The 21017-nt window shown below is 39.8% G+C and overlaps 1 protein-coding gene across 2 annotated transcripts in view; it reads right to left on the bottom strand.

Moving 5' to 3' along the window:
* The window catches only part of LOC124641103 (inactive dipeptidyl peptidase 10), a 181852-nt gene that overhangs the window by 36861 nt on the left and 123974 nt on the right, over positions 1-21017 (bottom strand). For both annotated transcript variants that reach the window (XM_047179079.1, XM_047179078.1), the window contains exons 5-6: positions 18368-18495; positions 9115-9344 (exon numbers count right to left, since the gene is read on the bottom strand). In XM_047179079.1, the coding sequence (XP_047035035.1) occupies positions 9115-9344; positions 18368-18495 (358 nt within the window). The remainder of the gene's footprint in view (positions 1-9114; positions 9345-18367; positions 18496-21017) is intronic.

Raw genomic sequence — 21017 nt, 5'->3', positions numbered from 1 at the left:
AATAGAGAAAAGCTGCAAAATATTTTTAAATACCATGGAAGGCGTCTATTTTAATTCAACAAGGAATTCTTACTGAACCCAAAAACACCGCAAGACTAATTTTACATCCCCAAGAGGGGGGAGGAATGAGCATTTTATTCCGTTAGGCGGGTTGTTAACGAGCACACCTTTATCTCGACATCTTAATGAGGGCTTGCACCAGGCTCATTTGTGTGCCACTTGCCAGATTGTGCCAGTAACTGGCACATGGAGAACAAAATGACTAGTGGAGATGCCGGAACGGAGATAACGGAAAATCTCCTAAGAACGCAGCGCGTCAAAGCGCGTGTATGAAGGCCACGAGGAACGTTACTGTCTTCGCCTACGGGATCTATTAGACAGGGAGCAGTCACGCGGACAAGCGTTCAAGCGGTCAGTTATGCTTTCTTTGTGTCATATTACTTTATATAGATTCTAACCTAGTAGAGCTCGAACGCAGAACGCTCAACCACGTGACCGCTCTCTGTCTGATCCCTATATACGCCTTCTTTGGACCCGACCAATTGTAACACCAAAAATCGTAGACAGATGTTACAAAGAACCCGAAGGCTTCGTTAGTTCACTCGCATCTGGCTGTTTTAGTTATGCCCACGGTACGTATTTGACCTAGAAGAAAGCGCCTGAGCTACCTACATTATGGTATTTCTCATCTTTCCTTACTCCGTGAATGGGCAACTGTTTTCACGCCGCATCTCTCTGGCATTTGCCAGGGTACCACTAGACGGGAGATAGAGGGGTGAAACGTGTTTTATGCGAAATTTTGGCAGTTACTCCAGCTTGGAGCGGAAGGTGAGATTCGAGAGTGTCTGGTCTCATTTAGAGATAAATGGTTCATGTGATAATTTTCTTCGTTTTCGGTGAAGAAAGTGAAATCAGTGTTACGGTAATATTATCTTTCTGTTTGCTTGGCTTGGAAATGAAGTGGTTGTCAAGGGAATTCAATAGAGAATATTACAAGACTCACTTTTGTGTAAACTGTTTAAGTGGGCATTTTGAAACCATTTCAAGTGTTAAAAAAAGAATTGTAAAGCCACAACTTCACAGAGCAGATTCTATACCAAATAAACTATCCCGTCGACTATATATACCGCGCCGGTGCGCGAGGCGGTCGCTGGGGCATGGCCCCTGACGCCGTCCCCCGCGGCGACCGGCGGCCGCGGTCCCCTGTCCCCCGCTCAGCTGCCGACATTATCTAGTCCGGCCACCAGTACTGCGCCGCTACCACCACCAGTCGATAGAAATGGATCCAGCCCTATGGCGCCTAAATCCTTAGCGGAGATTGTTAAAGAAGGGAATTGGAAGACACAGGCCCCGAGTGAACAGTGGATTCGTGTTCAAAACAAAAGGTTTCGAAACCGTTTCGTTGGGAAGCGAGGAAAAGCGGAGCCTGAGCCTGGATGTAATTTTATGGCAGCGGAAACTAAGGTTCCCATGTACATTTATAATGTGGCAAAGGGCGTGTCTGTGTGTGATATCCATACCTACATAAAGAAAAAAACTAACATGGATGTTAAAATTGAAAAAATGGACATGAAGTTAGCGAAGGATTACGAATCATACAAAATATTCGTACCAAAACATTCCTTAATAAATTTCCTTAATGATGACTTCTGGCCAAAGGGGGTAGCCTATCGTCGATTTGTTAACATTATCAAACGTGATAAGGAAAATGTCCGTGTGACTAGCGAGAATATAGGCAAATCGAATAATTTATGAATAATATCAACTTGATAAGTTTTAACTGCAAAAATGTGACGAGGTCAGTGGAATGCGTGCGGCAGCTTTGTCGCTCGGCAGATGTTGTGGCGCTGCAGGAGACGTGGCTTATGCCGCACGACCTTGGATACCTGGCCACGATAGACAACGACTTCGCCTGCACGGGTACCTCTGCAGTGGATACAGCGGCAGGAGTGTTACGCGGCAGGCCCTATGGCGGAGTTGCCCTACTGTGGAGAAAGGTTGCGTTTCCGACGGTAACCGTAGTAAAGTGCGATAGTGTGCGTCTCGCCGCGATAAAAATCGAGCTCAGTGATCGTTCCATCTTAATATTTTCTGTGTATATGCCTACCGAATCCAATGGTAACTTAGTGGAATTCACAGAGTGTCTTAGTGAAATGACAGCTATAATTGACAGTCACAATGTACAGTCAGTGTTCATGTTAGGGGACTACAATGCGCACCCCGGTGAGTCATTTGCTACCGAACTTTTATCTTTTTGTGCAGAACAATCGTGGTACTGTGTAGACCTAGAACTTATGCCGTCGGACAGTCATACGTTTGTCAGTGATGCGCACGGTTGTCGGCGCTGGCTCGATCACTGTCTTGTGACAGGTGATGCGCGGCAGTCCGTGTCCGCAGCCTGCGTGTTATATAATACTTATTGGTCTGATCATTACCCCATATCTATACGTTGTAATTTTAATTTGATTAAGCCTAAGATTTGTATACCCACTGTTTGTATAAATAGAATAGTCTGGGGCGAACGTGACTCGACTCAAATAGCGAAATATAATAGTGTATGTCACTCTAGACTTCGTGAAATTGATTTTCCCTCAGAATTAAGAAGTTGCTCAGATAATATGTGTTGTAACAAAAGTCATAAAATCCTGTTAGATAACATGTATGACGAGATTATTTGTATAATGTCGGAGGCCGCTTTAAGTAGTTATAATGTTACTGAAAAGCGTAGAGGTAAACACATTACTGGGTGGAATAGGCATGTCCGAGGCGCTCATGAGAGGGCTCGGATATGTTTTCTGGCTTGGCTGTATGGGGGTAAGCCTGAGGCGGGACGTCTTTATGATGATATGTGTGCAACAAGGCGCGCTTTTAAATCAAAATTAAAGTGGTGTCAAAAGAACCAAGAACAGATAAAAATGGATATTATTGCCGAACTTCACTCAAATAAAAAATTCGGTCAGTTCTGGAAAAATACCAATAAAATGAATCATAAGCCGGGCCTCCCCGTCAGCGTGGCGGGAATGCACGAGCCTAGTGAGATCGCCACTATGTTCTCCCACCATTTCAGAGTGGTCTCGCCTCTGGGGCCAGCGCGGCAGGAGCCCGATGCTGAGGAAGGTGGTGAACGTAGTGTTTATTTTACTGCGAAGGAAGTGCGTTCGGTGATCAAAGGCATGGTGAGGGGTAAATCCCCGGGTCACGACAGCCTCAGCATCGAGCACCTGCAGCACGCAGGTGTACACTTACCCAGAGTGCTTGCTATGTTTTTTACTCTGTGTTTAGGCCACGCTCATCTGCCTGATAATCTAATGCGCACTATAGTTGTACCTGTCATTAAAAATAAAACTGGTGATACATCGGATGTAAACAACTATAGACCGATCTCACTAGCCACAGTGATAGCCAAAGTGTTGGACAGTCTGCTTGGTCAGCACCTGGATAAACACGTCTCGCTAAATGACGCGCAGTTTGGATTCAGGCCTGGGCTTTCCACCGAGAGTGCTATCCTGTGCCTCAAGCAGACTGTACAATACTACACGAGTAGAAAGACCCCAGTCTATGCATGCTACCTAGATTTATCGAAAGCATTCGATCTAGTATCGTACGATATTCTATGGGATAAATTAAAGGACGAAACTTGTTTACCTAGGGAATTTGTGCTATTATTTATGTATTGGTATAATAAGCAAAAGAATTGTGTAAGATGGGCAGGCTCTCTTTCGGAGGAATATAGGCTGGATTGCGGGGTGAGGCAGGGGGGGCTGACCTCTCCCACGTTGTTCAGCCTGTACGTCAATGGGCTGATCGATGAGCTCAGCAGCACCGGCATAGGGTGTCATATAGATGGAGTATGCGTGAATAACATCAGCTACGCAGACGATATGGTGCTGCTGAGTCCATCGATTGGTGCCTTACGAAAGCTCCTAAAAATTTGTGAGTCCTATGCGGTGGCTCATGGGCTCAAATATAACGCAAAAAAGAGTGAAATAATGATTTTCAGACCGGACAACAAGCGATACACATTCGTTCCGAAGTTCACTCTAAGTGGAACAGCTCTAAATAAAGTTGAAAAATTTAAGTATTTGGGCCACTGGGTCACCGAGGATCTTAAGGACAGTGAGGATATTGAAAGGGAGCGCAGAGCGCTGTCCGTCCGTTGTAACATGTTGGCCCGCAGGTTTTCACGGTGCACAGGGACTGTCAAAGTTGCGCTTTTTAAAGCATACTGTCAGTCCTTTTACACCTGTACCCTGTGGGTTAACTATACGCAGCGGACGTACAGCGATCTGCGCGTTCAATACAATAACGCGTTCCGGGTGCTGATGGGGCTGCCGCGCCACTGCAGCGCCTCCGCGATGTTTGCGGCGGCTGGCACAGACGGCTTTGCTGCCATTATGCGCAAGCGGTGCGCTTCTATCATGCGCCGCACGCGCGACAGTCCCAACAGCATTCTGCGCGCGCTGGTGGATCGGTGGGACTCTCCGATACTGGCACGCTGGATACGGTTGCATGCAATCGTCTAGCTGTCCAACCGAACCTGCCAGTTCATTATTTATTGTGATTTAAATGTTTTAGGTATTAGTAGTTACTAACACTAGTTTATAAGCTTGTAATTTTACTAACAAATATGGATGTAATTTTAGGATGAATCCGAAATAAATGATTTATTATTATATATATATCGCCGAGTCCTACGGGGTCCATTATGTACCAAAATAACCTATGTAACACCTTTATGGAACTTATGAAATGCAATAAAATATACTGTAGTAGAGCAGAAAAACATTGCCAACATCCATTCAAATAATATAATAATTTACAAAGACGCCCAAAACACAGCAACTTGGCGCTCCATAACTTACAAACTTGCTCTAATAAGTGCAGTTTGTAAACGAATGAACTATTGGCATGCATTTATGGTAGAACATCGATAACTTTGTCTGCACCACGTGTAGGTAAAACGTTATATTATTGGGTAAGATTTTAGAATTGAAAATACCTTTGTCCTGGACTAAAACTCTCGTTATCTATACTTCTTATATATCTACTCCTACTCATATTATGAGATAAGGGGTAATTAATGAAATCTAGACTACAGAAAATGCACCGTTTGAATGCAAAATTACTTTCGAGCAACATAGTTTAACCGCGGCGATACCCCTTATCGTACCCTATTTTCTAATTGATTTTCAAAAATAAACAACACCGACTTAGCTAATGTAACATCACCGTTTATATAATCAAAGAACATGATATACATATGCTTCCTACACGATAGTACAAATTCCCAGATATTCTACCACTATCACCAATACGGAAAGATCCTCACATCAATAAAAATAACATTTATTCGTTCGTTCAACTGGATGCCCTCAAAATTGAATTGAATTTCTCTCAAGGAACAAAACGGCAAACGGTTTCTTCCGAACTTTTATTAGAATTACAATATTCACTCGAATGAGCGGCCGCCATATTGAAAAAGCGAATCATCGATAAATATCGAATTTCATGCGCGCACAGTTCAAGAAGCTTTGCTTTAATTTTGATATTGGATATTTTAGACAGTATTTCCACTAGATTTTTTTCTAATTATTTTATGTAGAAAAGTCTTGAGGAAACCTAGACTTTCTTAAATCGATAATTAGTATTGATTATTGAGAAGAGCGAGCCCTGCAGTGGGACATTGAAAAAAAGCTGATGACTTTAGCGGGCACTTTTAAGTCAGTGGGTTGATAGTTTTTAACAAAGAAGAATAAATCTTGAAAATTGCTTTGGCGCCTAAGCCGAGAAACTAACGAATTTTAATTAGGACAGTGTTCATTCATCAATTATTCAAGTAATTAAATTCAACGTCAAGTTAAGAGCTTCTTCGAAACTACAAACCTTTAAAAGGCAACTTAAAACAAGAGCACAATACAAGAACATATTAAATTAGCAATGTCAAGTCGTGGTGGCCTAGTGGGCAAAGAACCAACCTCTCGAGTATGAGGGCGCGGGTTCGATTCCAGGTAGGGCATGCAATTCCGGTAAAATAAAAATTACCGGTAAAAATTCGGTAATAAAAATATTTTTACCGGTAAACCGGTAAAACGGTAATTTTTGTAATTTTTTAAATGTGATATTATAACAATAACATTGGGTAGTCTAAAAGCAAAAAAATAAATAAAAATACAGGGTATAAGGTGGTAAACATTTTTTGTGACGTGGGCCGTAACAAAAAAACATGTCAGTACCATCCGTGCGCGATGTCGCCGACAATATGCAAGAGAAACGGCAATATGCGATGGTACGGACATGTAGAAAGGAGACAACCTGAATACATCGCCAATGTTATCTACTCAATCTCGATATACCCGGTCAAAGGCGCAGAGGCAGGCCGAAACTGTGGTGGTTGAGTGTCGTAATGAATGACATGAAAATCTGCGAACTCGAAGAGGAAGATGTCCTGGAAAGAACATCTGAATGAAATGGAAGAAGTAGATACGGAAAGCGGACCCCGTCACAAGACGGGATAAACGCTACGAATAACTGTGAAAAAAATTTTTTTTTCATTAAAGTAAATCGTAGGCATTTTATGGACCAGGGTCGCGGTAACTCTTTCGAACAATGTGTAAAGCTGCGTCTACGCTAGGAGAGCCGAGCACGAGCCGAACACAATTCGTCTATAAGTGTGGACCAACTTACAAGCCTCTAACGAGCGCGCTGCGAGCACTTCGTGCTCGGCTGCGTTCCGCCTGTTGTCGGTTTTTGCCGAACACAAAGGGATTTGCTAACAGTGATCGTTGTAGGTTCGTTGTGCGTCCACACTTGACGCCGCGAACGATGAAACCGAGAACGGCTCCGCTTGTACTTCGCTCGTGCTCGGTTCGTCTAGACCCGCCTTTACAACACGCGAAGCCAACACGGGTCTGTTATCTATGCAGACGGAGGAACGATGAGCCACCCGAACTCACCGTCCACAGACCGACGCCTACGGTGGCCGGGTGTCGTCTCTCGACACTCAGCGCCCGTGGTGTCTGGTCCACTACAGCGGTTGGGATGAGAGGTGCGATCTCGCAGTCTCTCCGCCGTCTCCTTCTCAAGCATGACTGCTTCGCAGAAGGAGGCGACGGCTTCCCATTCACTCAGGACCATGGCCTGAACCACGACCGGACGCGAGAGGTCGCCGCTGCCTATTGCCTCGACGACGACACGGCGTTACCCTTCCCAGGCAGTGCACACCTAGACTGTGTGCTCTACCGTGTCCTCAGAGCTGTCCGCATGGTGGTGAAGTAAAAGCCCTTACTCAGCAAGATCATAGAGTAGGTAAAATAAGCATAAGCTACATTTTTACCTAATATGAGCTGACAGCTATGAGGAAAATCGGAATAACCGAATGAATAAAATTTGTTTAGATATTATAAAATAAGATGAGAATGAAGATTTGTATCTAACCTAGAGATAGTTAAGGGGACACAAGTTTACTTTCCTAAAAAACAGCAACTTAAACACACTTACAATATGTAATGTATGCAATATTACATTATTTTCAGGCTATATAACAAAGATTTGACGTTAAATGAACAATTGCTATATTTTATCATAAAACGTAAAAACCGGTAAATTACCGGTAACATATTATTTTTACCGGTAATTTAAAAATCGCGAAAATGGGCGGTTTTACCGGTAAAACCGAAACCGGTAAACCGGTATTGCATGCCCTAATTCCAGGTCAGGCAAGTACCAATGCAACTTTTCTAAGTTTGTATGTACTTTCTAAGTATATCTTAGACACCAATGACTGTGTTTCGGATGGCACGTTAAACTGTAGGTCCCGGCTGTCATTGAACATCCTTGGCAGTCGTTACGGGTAGTCAGAAGCCAGTAAGTCTGACACCAGTCTAACCTAGGGGTATTGGGTTGCCCGGGTAACTGGGTTGAGGAGGTCAGATAGGCAGTCGCTTCTTGTAAAGCACTGGTACTCAGCTGAATCCGGTTAGACTGGAAGCCGACCCCAACATAGTCTGGGAAAAAAGGCTCGGAGGATGATGATTAAATTAGCAATGCTATAATTAGAATTTTAGACGACATACCGCACTTAACCTACTTATTTCACCTGAACAATGACGCTTGTCCCAAAATTAAAACCGACTAGCATCACTGGTTTTATCACGGAGAACAAAATGACTGGCGGAGGTGCCATAACGGAATGTCGCTTAAGAAAGTAGCGCGCCAAAATGCTGGTGTGCGGGGGACGAGGAACGTTACTATTTACGACATTACACGCCTTCTTTGAACCCGACCATTTTTCGTAATACCACAAATCGTTGACAGATGTCTCAAAGAAACTGAACGCCTTGTTAGTTCATTCGTAACTGATTGTTTTCAACATGCCCACCCTATGAATTTGGCCTAGAAGAAGGCGCCTGACCTACCTGCATTATGACATCTCCGCTTTTTGACTTTCTTTATTCCGTGGTTTTCATAGACTTACAGATTTTCCTTTCAAAGCGAACGGTTATGACGTAAGCATTATACTGGATCCAGTGTTGCCAACCATGAAATTGAAGTGTCTGTTTGCTGAAGAAATATTTGAAAATTTTCGGCGACTTTTGTATTCTTTGGGGGTTGCGATAAAAGTATATAAAAGTGTGGTTAGTTTTTGTTGTTTGCTGAGATTATATTGTGGGTGCGGAGTTGGATTTTTTACTTGCGTTTTTTTTAATTTGTGTCGTGTTTAAAGTTCTGCGAGCTTATAGTTAGTTCTGTAGGAAGAATTACTGCTAAAATAGAGACAAGTTTCGCCAGGTCAGGCCAGGGAGGAGTTATCTGCCGGATTTACATTACGTTTTGCTAATAATAGCCCGGTCAAAATAGACATTTGAAATAACAAAAATTCCCGGAAAGCTGATTTTGATTTGTAGAAAATTTAATTAGGTCTATTTTAATATATTAATAAGGTCTATTTTGACCGGGCTATAAGTACTTATTCGGGAGCGGTAAGTCTGACCCGAATATAACATTCCGTCACCATATTAGCTCCCTAAAGACGATACATTTAGGATAGCTACAAATAAACGCGATTTAGACCTTATTTTAATACTAAAAATATCCATAACACAAAAATTATCTTACCTTCATACAACCAATCAGGGACCCCATTATGAATCGTTCCAGGCACTCCGGACTCCGTCACTCTGTACCCCGTCGAAGACCTGGGGGCTGGCCTGTAGTATATGTCATAGTCTTTCACCGTGATGAGACCGTGGCCCTTGGGGGTCCAGGTGGCGAGGAGCAGTGAGGGTCCCTCGGTGATCACCCCACCTCCCACCTCGTCTGGTAACGGAGTGAGGGGGTAGGATTCGCTGAGGACAATAGAGAATGTAGGTATTAGTGACGTTTTGTGTGTAGGTACTAAGATACAGAGGGGAAGGATTTGTTCTTCAGCTTGGTTGGAGGTGGTTAAGTAAGAAATTACTGGTCTGATTTGATCAAATTCTTCTGCTAACATACAAGCTGTTGATTTGCATCCGTGCCATATTCAAGGACGTAATTATGCTAATGATTCTCGACCCAAATCAACAAAAAAATTGGTAGGTAATTTTTTTTTTATTTTTTTTTCGGAATTCCGTCAATTTCATCTAGCCGTATTTAAACTTGGCGCGTGTGTTACTGGCCTTAAAACCGTGCTGCGCCCTCACACAAACGCAAAAACAAAGCACATGCAACGATTATTCATAATTTTCATTCATAAAATTGGATTACTTCTGAAATACTACGACATTACAATGACAAAAAAAGCAGTGCATATTAGCTATTTCCCGTCTACTGTAATTCCAATCGATTATTTATGTATTTTATGTCCTCCTCCTGAAGTATGGCACAAATGCAAATCAACACCTTGTATAGACCATTTTCCGACGAAGGCTTACGAACATTATCTGGGCGCAAGTGATTCCTTATTTAGAACGCGAGTGAAAACGCGTTAGATATGTAGTCACTTCACATACAGAACTATCATTACATAGCAAGGGAATCACTGATATTTTGATATTCGAAAATAATTTCTCGTCACGCCTTCATCCCCAAATAATCTTCAGAATAAAATTTTCCATGACCTTCCCCAACTATTCAGATATTAGATTTAATGGTAATATTCGGCGCCTCCCAGCGCTATAGGAAGAAACGCCGCAAGGCAAGCTTGATGGAAAACCGCGTAGGAGCCATTACCCCTTGAGATGGGAGTTCCGGCTGACGGGAATATATGAATTTGAATCATGTCGGAATATCTCTGGAAGTTATTTCTGGCAATAGAAAAACGATGTTTGTGATTGTGCTGTAAAAATCATGTGGCTGAATGAAATTGTCAAGAAAATGTAAAGAAGGAAAAGGTCTTCTAAGTTTTATTTAGATGTTGATAGAGAGAAACTTCCAGAAGATACATGATCTAGGACACTTTGATTGAAGTTCTGTAAATAAATTAAAAATGACAATATTTTAAATTCATTTTATTTAAGATGAAGTTTGAAGAAGTCATATTGTTACTGTATTTTTATTTATTTTTAACCCCCAGGCACTACACGTTTCGACTCCTTGCAAATATTCAAGAGGTACTAGGCTCTCAGATCCTGTAAGAGGTTCCATAAACAATGTTCCACTACCATCCGAGACATTAGTCACAAAGCTGTATTTTTTCCGCGCAATGGTCGAATATTTTTTTTATTTTTCAACAATAGACCCAAGGGAAGTGCCTGAAGGCCAAAGCAAAACCTTTGTTCAGTCGCCTTTTCGTAACTTTTACTTTTTAAATGTACATTACTTCGCCATGTTTTAACACAGCATTGATTTCAGCAAAAGGTTAAAAAAATTGAAATCTCTTTGAGTTAAAATGGATGAATGAGATCTTTCTTTTATTGCCTTTCAAGTTAATAGACCTATACGCTGCTATGTTTTGGTTGGATTTTGTATTTGGGAGCAAAGTAAAAAATCTGCCCAATATACAAAAAAACGAGATACTTTATGATTTTACCGTGCGGGGGATAAAAAGTGGGTAATCATTCCAGAAAGCCACTAGGTATATGATATGAGCCATTCCTTACAAAAATGAGAAACGAAATTGAAAAATGTGAAAGCATCAAGTTAGACTTTAAAATATGAAGTGTGTTAACATACAAAATCTTCCACAATATACCTTCCTGCAAACTACAAGATTTGTATGTATCCAGGCAGCCCAGTAAATAAATAATGCCAATGCATTACCGACCTTATCTCTTGGATATAAAGTAGAGAGTCTCTTACGTGTGTTGTATATTCTAGCGAAATGCCTTAGTACGCCGAACGTAGTGTTAAAGGCCCGATTTATGAACATATTAGGTTTTATGCTCGCCTGGTATCTGCGATTACGGGCGTCTGTACTCTTGTTATGTTTGTACAGGTACTTTAGGTGTTTCTTTATACAACCATCCTATTAACTCTCAAATTCATGCATACGGTTATGAAGTGAACCGAAGTTGGAATATTTAGACGGTAAGTACAGATTTCTCTTGATTATTTACCTACTAAATAAATAAAGAGATATTTTTTATACCTCGAGAAAATATATAACAAGCTTTCAGTGTTTACGACCTTTTTACAAAAAGACTTTAATTTTAACAAACCCACTGTTACTATACAAACAACAAATGCCAACAAACCCATCCTTTATTCAGCAAAACTTCAGTAATTACCCACCACAATACAACTGAAATCGATAAAGAACATCCCTTTTAACAATCGACTAAAATCGGATACAAAAAGGCAATTCACAAAACACGAAACCGCGGGCTTTTCAATACTTTTAAAGCATGAAAAACTTTCTTTTGTTAGGGTTGAAATACAATAGTGAACAGAAATATCGAAATGCCAAAAACTAGCAAGTTTGATAATCGATTCAAAGTTTAACACTAGAAAGACCAGAGTGGTCAAATGACCCCAATGAAGTTTTTGTTCAATCATATTTTCAAAACCAAAGCATTGAAATCACTGTGGTTTTATGACTTTTAATATTTCGTCATTCTTTACATTATTCTGATGTGTCGATACCGATAGCAAGATAAATACGAATTATAAATTATCATCTACCTAGAAAGACCGCAGTGGTTATTTGACACCACTACGTGCGTGCTTTGTAAATTCATTGAATATACTCGTATTGTGGATAGGTAAATTAAAATATTTGCATTGATGTTGATTCAAAGTGCTTGTGTAATGGTTTCCCATATTTAGGAAGAGATGAAAGCCATCCACAAAATCAAAGTTTAGGCGAGTGCGTTGTATTGCGACTAATAGACTCATACTTGAATAGTGGTCGAAATAAAACAACTGATATTTTTTTTCACCAATGAAAGTTTATCAAAAAGCTAATTGAAAAACATACATCAGTAGTTGGTACGGTAAACAAAACACGAAGAGATATTCTAGCTACTATAAAAAATGCAACCCTCAGTTTATATGAAACACATATTCACAACTCTGAAACCTACACACTTACAGTTTATCAAAGAAAACCTTCAAAATCCGTTATGAATCTTAGTTTACTTCACTCTTATTATTTGTTGATCAAGAAGAAGCAAAAAAGAAGCCGAACACGGTGAAGTTTTACAATGCTACGAAATTTGGAGTACCTGGATGTTATTGATCAAATGACCAAGAAATATAGTGTCAAAGCACCTTCTGCTCCTTGGCCCTTACAAGTGTTTCATGATATTATGAATTTGGTAGCAATCAATTCTTGGATTTTGTACAAAAATCAGAGAAAAAAGGTCATTCTTGACTTGGCAAGGGAGTGTATCGCCCGAGATACCCACTCCCTGATGGCGCCGTCTAGGTACTTCACAGCCCAATAATAGCATACCCCAGACCCTGAAGAAGAACGTAGCGAAAAGAGAAAACGGTGTCACGTCATTGTTACGTGCAAAAATGCAGACAAAACCAACAAATCTTGTATTATATAGTTGTAAAAAGCCTTTGTGTGGTTCTTGTAATGTAAACAAGGAGCTAAAACATCAAAAATGTGCCTATTTTTTCATTTTTATATCACGTAATGGATGTTTAATTACTATTAAATTATTTTATTTTCTGTTAGATGTTAATCAATAAAAATTAAAACCATAATACACGAATAAAACATTACAACCCATGAATGAGTCATTTGACCCCACTTGGTCTTTGTAGGTAGTTCAAAATTTCGGTCTTTCTAGTGTTAAATCGAATTGGAGCAATCTATTCGGCAAACAATAAGTGTTTGGTGATCAAGTTGTGACAAACTAGCCGACTATCAACGATTTTGCCGGGAGGATTAATATTTACGAGTTCAGATTTTGGGGACCGATTTGGGACTGACTTGTTGTGGTTTGATATTTCGAGGGTTATTGCTCGTACCATTTAGCTTACTATGTGAGTAAGGAAAAGGGATATAAAAATACATGAAAAATGTACGAGAACATGTCGTAGGTCTACTAAGTTGAATGTGTAAGCTACCTACAACAGGTGTTACACGCCAGCAAAAAGTTGAAAAATCGCTCGAATCTTTAAACTTCACTTCAAAATAAACACAAGAATATTGAATTCAATTTACCGATTTAAATGATTGTAGCTTCTCTGCGAAAAGACTCAATTTTTCACTCTTTTTCAATCGTTACCCCCGTACCTAATGGTGGCTATTTGTAACCAGGATTTCATAAAACGAGAAGAGATTTATCGGCAATTCGATTCAATATTTTTTTGATTTATCAATCGTTTTACATATTGCTGCAACGGCTGGTTCATATGTTGGTTATTGGTTTCAATTCGGGGAAAATAAATCTCGGAGATGGCGTAAGGAAGGTATATTGAGCGCCTTCTTGTAAGTCTAGTAGCGTACGGTAGGCGTGATCAGTTATGAGCAACTATAGTTACTTGGCAAATCAAAACCAATCTGTCAAAGATTGGTCTTGATTGATTTTATTTATTCTGTAAAATAATGGGCGGGTTCTATAGATGGCGTGTAAGGGCGAAGGTAGTAACGTTCCTCGTCCCCCAAACATCGCACTTTGGCGCGCTACATTCTTTGAAAATTTTGTGTTATGACATCTCCGCTATTCATTTTGTTCTCCATGATCTAAATTAAAGAACGATAGCATTGTCCTATATCTGTCAAAATACGTTAATGACATCGCAGTTAAAAACCTATTTTGATACGAATTACGCAAAATATTTTCCATTACCTACTGATCTGACGCTCTTCATTAAGAATTCTCACTGCTGAATGATACTTATACGAGAAACGAGTACATTAACAGGTTTGTAAATTAATCATAATGTGCATAATTGATTTCTTCATTCCTGTTCATTTTATCAACGATTTTATTTATGTAGTGCTGGAATTATTCGAGGTATATTGATAGATAACTTTTCAAAAAGGTACGCTGGGGTGGAGTGTGGTTCCAAGTACATGCGTACAATGCTTTTATTTTAAAGAGAAATACTGAACTCTACTCTCAGAAACGACAAATTACTTTCAGCTTATTTTGGTAACTGTGTAACTTGTCAAAGTATTCCTGTTTCGGCACCGATCGTTGTTTGAGTGTAAAATTAGTACTTCAAAAGGGGAAAAAAGTTGATTTTGGCGTGGGTTCGTAAAACAGGAATCCCCATTTATACATCCTTTCCTTTACAGTTCTCGCATATTGCCAACTTTTAGTCGGCCGACAGTTTGTTTGGAGTCATAAATCAGTATGAAGATGAATGGTTGTACACACATTACAAAGATCAGGTATCTAGCCGGTATCAGACTGACTGAAAACTTTGATTTAAACAAGATTTTCTTTAAAAAAATCTTTTGCTTATTGTCGGCCGACTGTTTAGTCTGCTATGTGCGGATACTCTTATTCGTCACAAGAAAAAAATCTCCTTTTCGTGTTTCAAAGGACATGAAACAAGATCCAAGGACGAGGAAACACTTGCATTTTTAATGATTGTTGAAATATTAGAATTTTTACGACGCGACGGCAAGACGGTAGGCGCCGAAAGGGAGTTGCTTTAGACTTTAGATCCTTCAGGAGTGTAACAACTTACAAGTACGTTTAATATTTGACATGTATTATAGTTCGGCCATTCAGAGAATGCGTTCCTGACACGTCGCGATTGAACTGACGACGTAACTACATTCATTGATTATTGATATAATAATGTTGTTTTAATGCTCCTCAATTGTTAAAACGGTAAACAACCAGCAAAAATATTTTTATCGTAACTGCAACGCCATTGCAAAGTTACGTCGTCAGTTCAATCGCGACGTGTCAGGAACGCATTCTCTGAATGGCCGAACTATAGAGAATTTACGTCTTTTGACTTTGGAAATATTTTATTATGTTCCTGTGGGCCCAGGACATACTTTTACGAAATTTTAGATAACTTTGTATTCTATACTTTTAATTCTATCTTTCACAAGCAATTTGTTACTATTTACTAGAGCCAGTAGACGAGAAGAAATAATTATGTGCTTCATGGTAGGTACGTCTTTACAGTCCAAGTACACTGGTAGAATTTCTCTTTTTGAACAATCACTGACCACTTCGGTCTTCAATTGTTACATTGCCAATCGGATTATCTTCTATACAGAGATGAAGTCCTAATCATCACCTATAGCTAACTTATGGGTTTCTTAGTACCTTAACAATAGCTGGCCGTATCGCTAAAGCAGAAGTTCATTTTATCTGATCTGTAACTTCACCTAGAAATCTTTGAACCTACTGGCGAGTATAAAAACCATAAAAGTTTTCCTCTCACTCCCTAACCTGGCCTTTGTGGACATCAACAACACTTAAATAATATACCAGCATAAACAACAATCCAGAAACTTCGATACCGTCCTCTAGTTTACAACTGCTACAAAACTGGCTGTTCCAAAAAGGCTGATTACATAGCTAATTAACGAGAGTTTAGCGACCTTCAACTTTTGTGCCTCGTTAGCTCTTTGTTAATTTTGTTTAATAATTAATTATGCCACAACAGTGAGACGGTGTGCTGAATAATGTAAGTTAGGGGTCGGACATATTAGTTTTTTGAAAAGAAATTTCTTTAGTGTTGGACAATTGTAGGTCAACTAAAAGGTCTTGTCATATACCTAACAATCGTGCCGTGAAGTTAGCTACAAAATAACTGGCAAATAAAATGGTGGACTTTAGATTGGCAAAACTATTTGACGTGAAGTTTGAAAACTCGATAGAAATGAATAACATCAGATTTCAGACATAACATAGATGCAAACTACCTATTTGTGTCAAAAGAGATTTTTTTTTTAATATTTAATGTAACAAGAAATGAAACATTTCGAGTTTATTTTTAACGTATACGTGAAGTGTTGATGCTTCAAGCGTTTTATGACGCAGTTGACATTTGAATATCACGGTGCTTAAATGCACTACACGATACGATACGGTTTAAAGTGTAGTTTTATGTGCTGACATCATCATTTTTGAAAGCTGCAAACAAACCCACAACTTTTTATTTTTTTTAAATCCCTAATGTTATCTCATGAAAGGTTAACATCCACCCTCATGATGAGTAATAATTCTTCATTGTTTTTCAAAAGTTCTTTTATCATCATCATCATCATCCTCCGAGCCTTTTTCCCAACTATGTTGGGGTCGACTTCCAGTATAACCGGATTCAGTGCTTTATAAGAAGCGACTGCCTATCTGACCTACTCAACCTCTCATGATATTATGGAAAAAAAATGGTTCCTAGTAAATGTGACCGCGCCCTTACTCGCTCAACACCCAAAATAATTTAGCTTATAGTATTTAACGAGGACCAGGCATGCATAAGTAATCGCTGCCCAGAGAAACAACTTTTCATGTCGCGAGTTTACCGTGTTAGCGTACAGTAATTTTATTACAACAATGAAATTATAATTCCTTTGTTTTAACTACGTAGGTGTGATGGAGAATTAAATGACGAGCGGAGATGACATAATGTTAAATCTTCTATGAAAGTATTGTCGACAAAATGCGGAGTTTTCCGGGAACGAGGAACCTTACTTGCTAGCCCTTTTTGTGGAAAATCATCAACCTATGTGTGACGAATGAGCTATGAGTCCAGCGTCAGGAAATGTCTGACTAAGATCAACTTGAACCCACAATGTCCCCTTTTAAGCTCCTTATATACCAGGACTGTGGTAACTCTTTCCCATACGCCTTCTTTGAAACTCGCTCATTTTTCTTAAAACCTCTGCCAATCAATCAAGATCTCTGACAGATGTCCTACGAAACCTACAAGTTTCTTTAGTTCACTTGTCGTTTAACTGATCGTTACATGCTCACCGTACGTAGTTGACCTAGACACCTGACCTACCTGCCTTACGGCATCTCTGCTCATCTTTCCTTCCTCTATGTTAGGTATACATAGTAATTCTGTGTAGTGCTATGTACAGTTACATAAATCCATCGTAGTTCGGTAGTGTCTACTCTCACCGGTGTCGGATTAGCATTCCATCAGACTAGAGAGGAAACAGAGCCTCGCTTGTGCACTAGTTATCTGTATATACCTAGTTGTGTATGGCATATTATGCTATCAAATCAGCTTACTCTTCATATATAGGTACATTACGCATTAACCTGAATATACAGAATAGTCAGTCAACGCCACAATTTTTGTAGCACTTTTGAGAAAACTTATCTGACCAATTTTTTTATATATTTTTAGTTGTGGCAATAAAGTTTGCATTTGCATTGAGTATATGCATATAGTGTGACATTTGCTTAAAAAAAAAGGCGTGGTGGCCTAGTGGGTAAAGGACCAACCTCTCAAGTGTGAGGGCGCGGGTTCGATCAAAGGTCAGGCAAGTACCAATGCAACTTTTCTAAGTTTGTATGTACTTTCTAAGTATATCTTAGACACCATTGGCTGTGTTTCGGATGGCACGTTAAACTGTGGGTCCCGGCTGTCATTAAACATCCTTGGCAGTCGTTACGGGTAGTCAGAAGCCAGTAAGTCTGACACCAGTCTAACCAAGGGGTATCGGGTTGCCCGGGTAACTGGGTTGAGGAGGTCAGATAGGCAGTCGCTTCTTGTAAAGCACTGGTACTCAGCTGAATCCGGTTAGACTGGAAGCCGACCCCAACATGATTGGGAAAAAGGCTCGGAGGATGATGATGTGGCATTTGCTTGGACACAGGTGCACTCACTACTCCTTCACTCTCATAGCCCGATGGGACGACAATTCGACACGACCGGAGAGAGATCAGGTGCAGGACTGACATTTACGTGCTCTCCGATGCACGGGTGAATCAATCGCCAACTTCCAGATTACGGGCTGCTTTGTGAAAGTTTAGTCATAGAAGATTGATATTACAGAATAAGTACTTACGTGGTGAGTATATCGTAGACGGTGTACCTAGCGAGGTAGGAGTGCGTGTGAATCTTGCGCACGTTCTGAGCCAGCAGGAGGAAGCGCCGGTCAGCTGACACTGAGAATGAGGCCGGTTCTAGCACCCTCTGGAACAAACAATGTAATATTAGAAAGGGGCAACTCTTTTCACGGAAGACAGAACAGTAATTGTAGGAGGGTCATCATCATCCTCCGAGCCTTTTTCCCAACCATGTTGGTTGGGGTCGGCTTCCCGGTCTAACGGCTAAGGATTTAGCTGAGTACCAGTGCTTTACAAGAAGAGACTGCCTATCTGACCTTCTCAACCCAGTTACTCAGGCAACCCGATACTCCCATGGTTAGACTGGTGTCAGACTTACTGGCTTCTGACTACCCGTAACGACTGCCAAGGATGTTCAATGACAGCCGGGATCTACCGTTTAACGTGCCATCCGAAACACAGTCAATGGTGTCAAAGATATACTTAGAAAGTACATACAAACTTAGAAAAGTTGCTTAGTAAAATTGTAGGAGGGTATCTGTATGGAATTAAGGTTTTTAATATTTCGCGATTTGTACACATGATTAAAAGTGTGTATTTATTAGGACAACATTCGGAATCTATATATCCATCGATTGTGTATAAAATTTGAAGTACCTATAGAACCACTGACGTACTTACAAACAAAATAAAATTACTGTAATTAAGGTGCTTTCCTCTAATATTTTAAACTAAAACGTCGGCATGAAAAATAAATTGATTTACTTTGACCAGTTCAGTTTTACGAACTAATTCGAGTTCGAGAGCGCGAGTATTCTGAAACTGTTGCAGAACTTGGATACCTTAAAGGGTTCAGGAAGTGACTGCATACCACCTCTTTTCTTCGTTAAATGCGCTCAATCCCTATTCTTACCAATCACATATATTTTCAACAGGTGTTTCAGTGAGGGATACTGTCCATCTGTATGGAAAACGGCCCATATTGTGCCCGTATATAAAAAAGGCTGCAAAACACATATAGAAAACTATCGTCCCATTTCAATATTAAATGTTTTAGGAAAAATTATGGAAAAAATTGTTCATAACTATATTTATCCAACGTTATCAAAATTAATTCCACAAGAACAACACGGGTTTATCAAAGGTCGGTCTACTAACACTAATTTAGCTGTATTTATTGAAAATGTTGCTCGAGATATGGATGGTGGTGGACAGGTTGACGTGATCTACACGGATTTTGAGAAAGCTTTTGACCGCGTGGATCACATCATCCTTCTGCGTAAGCTACAAGAGCTTGGAATTCATGGTAACTTGCTCAGGTGGTTTGAGTCATACCTTAAAAATCGATCTCAAATTGTTACATTGGGTGGAGTAAGGTCTGACTGCGTAAAAGTGCCATCTGGTGTGCCCCAGGGCTCAATTTTAGCTCCATTACTTTATTCAGCGTACCTACACGATATAGGCGCACGTGTGCTTAACGCAAGGTTTCTGATGTATGCTGACGACACCAAGATTTTTATGACTATTAAAAATAAAGATGATTGTGACAAGCTACAAGAAGATTTAAATAGACTAACAGACTATTATAATACCAATAGAATAAATGTAAATGTTAACAAATGCCAGACTATAACATTTACTAGGAAGCGAAATACGATTCAATACACTTATAATATTAGTGGTGGCAGTATTGTACGCTGTATCAGGGATCTTGGTGTCGTCCTTGACTCAAAACTTCTGTTTTCGGAACATGTGTCCTATATCGTTGGTAAGGCATACAAAATTCTTGGATTCATTATGCGAATATGTAAAGTGTTTACCGATACAGATTGTATCAAAATCCTATACTTTGCGTATATACGCAGTATATTAGAATACTGTAGCAGCATATGGAATCCACACTACCTAGTATACATACAGCAGATAGAATCCATACAATCTAAGTTCATTAAATATCTTAACTATCGCACGGGTTTCAGACAAAAAGATTACCTTCTGTCATGCAAACATCATAACATACTTTCATTGCAGGACAGGCGATCGATTTTGGACATGGTATTTCTATATAACGTTTGTAATGGGAACATAGATTGCGTTGCTCTAAGTAACTTAGTTCTTAGACTGAGCACTCCGTCTCGACGGACTAGGCACACACAGTTTTTCAGTGTACCACAAAATAGTACAAACTACGCGCAGAACTTGGTCATTGGTAGGATTTTAAGAAATTACAACAAAAAATTCTCTCATCTTGATGTATTTTACTACACAAAAGGTATGTTCAGGAAGCTACTTGTATCCTCTGTACTTGACGAACTGACTAATGATTACAAATAGAAACAAATTAACAGAAGGCATATATAGGTAGTCACTGTACACATACACACACACACACACGCACGCACACACAAATTCATTCAATACTTCTCATGTACACTCCTTTAACATTTATACCTACAACTATAAAACTCGCAACGCTATGCAAAGATGATACTAGCATATAAAGCAATCTGTTCTGTAGCAATTATATGTAAAGTTATAAAATTGTAAATCCGTAATTGGCTGTAAGGTTGATTTTAAGTACCTATGTTAAGCAAATGTTGAGAGCTGTGGATTTTGTGATAACAATAAATAAATAAATAAATAAATAAT

This window comes from Helicoverpa zea, chromosome 22, assembly GCF_022581195.2.
Source record: "Helicoverpa zea isolate HzStark_Cry1AcR chromosome 22, ilHelZeax1.1, whole genome shotgun sequence".
Lineage (NCBI taxonomy): Eukaryota > Metazoa > Arthropoda > Insecta > Lepidoptera > Noctuidae > Helicoverpa > Helicoverpa zea.
This window is presented reverse-complemented; position numbering and strand designations above follow the sequence as displayed.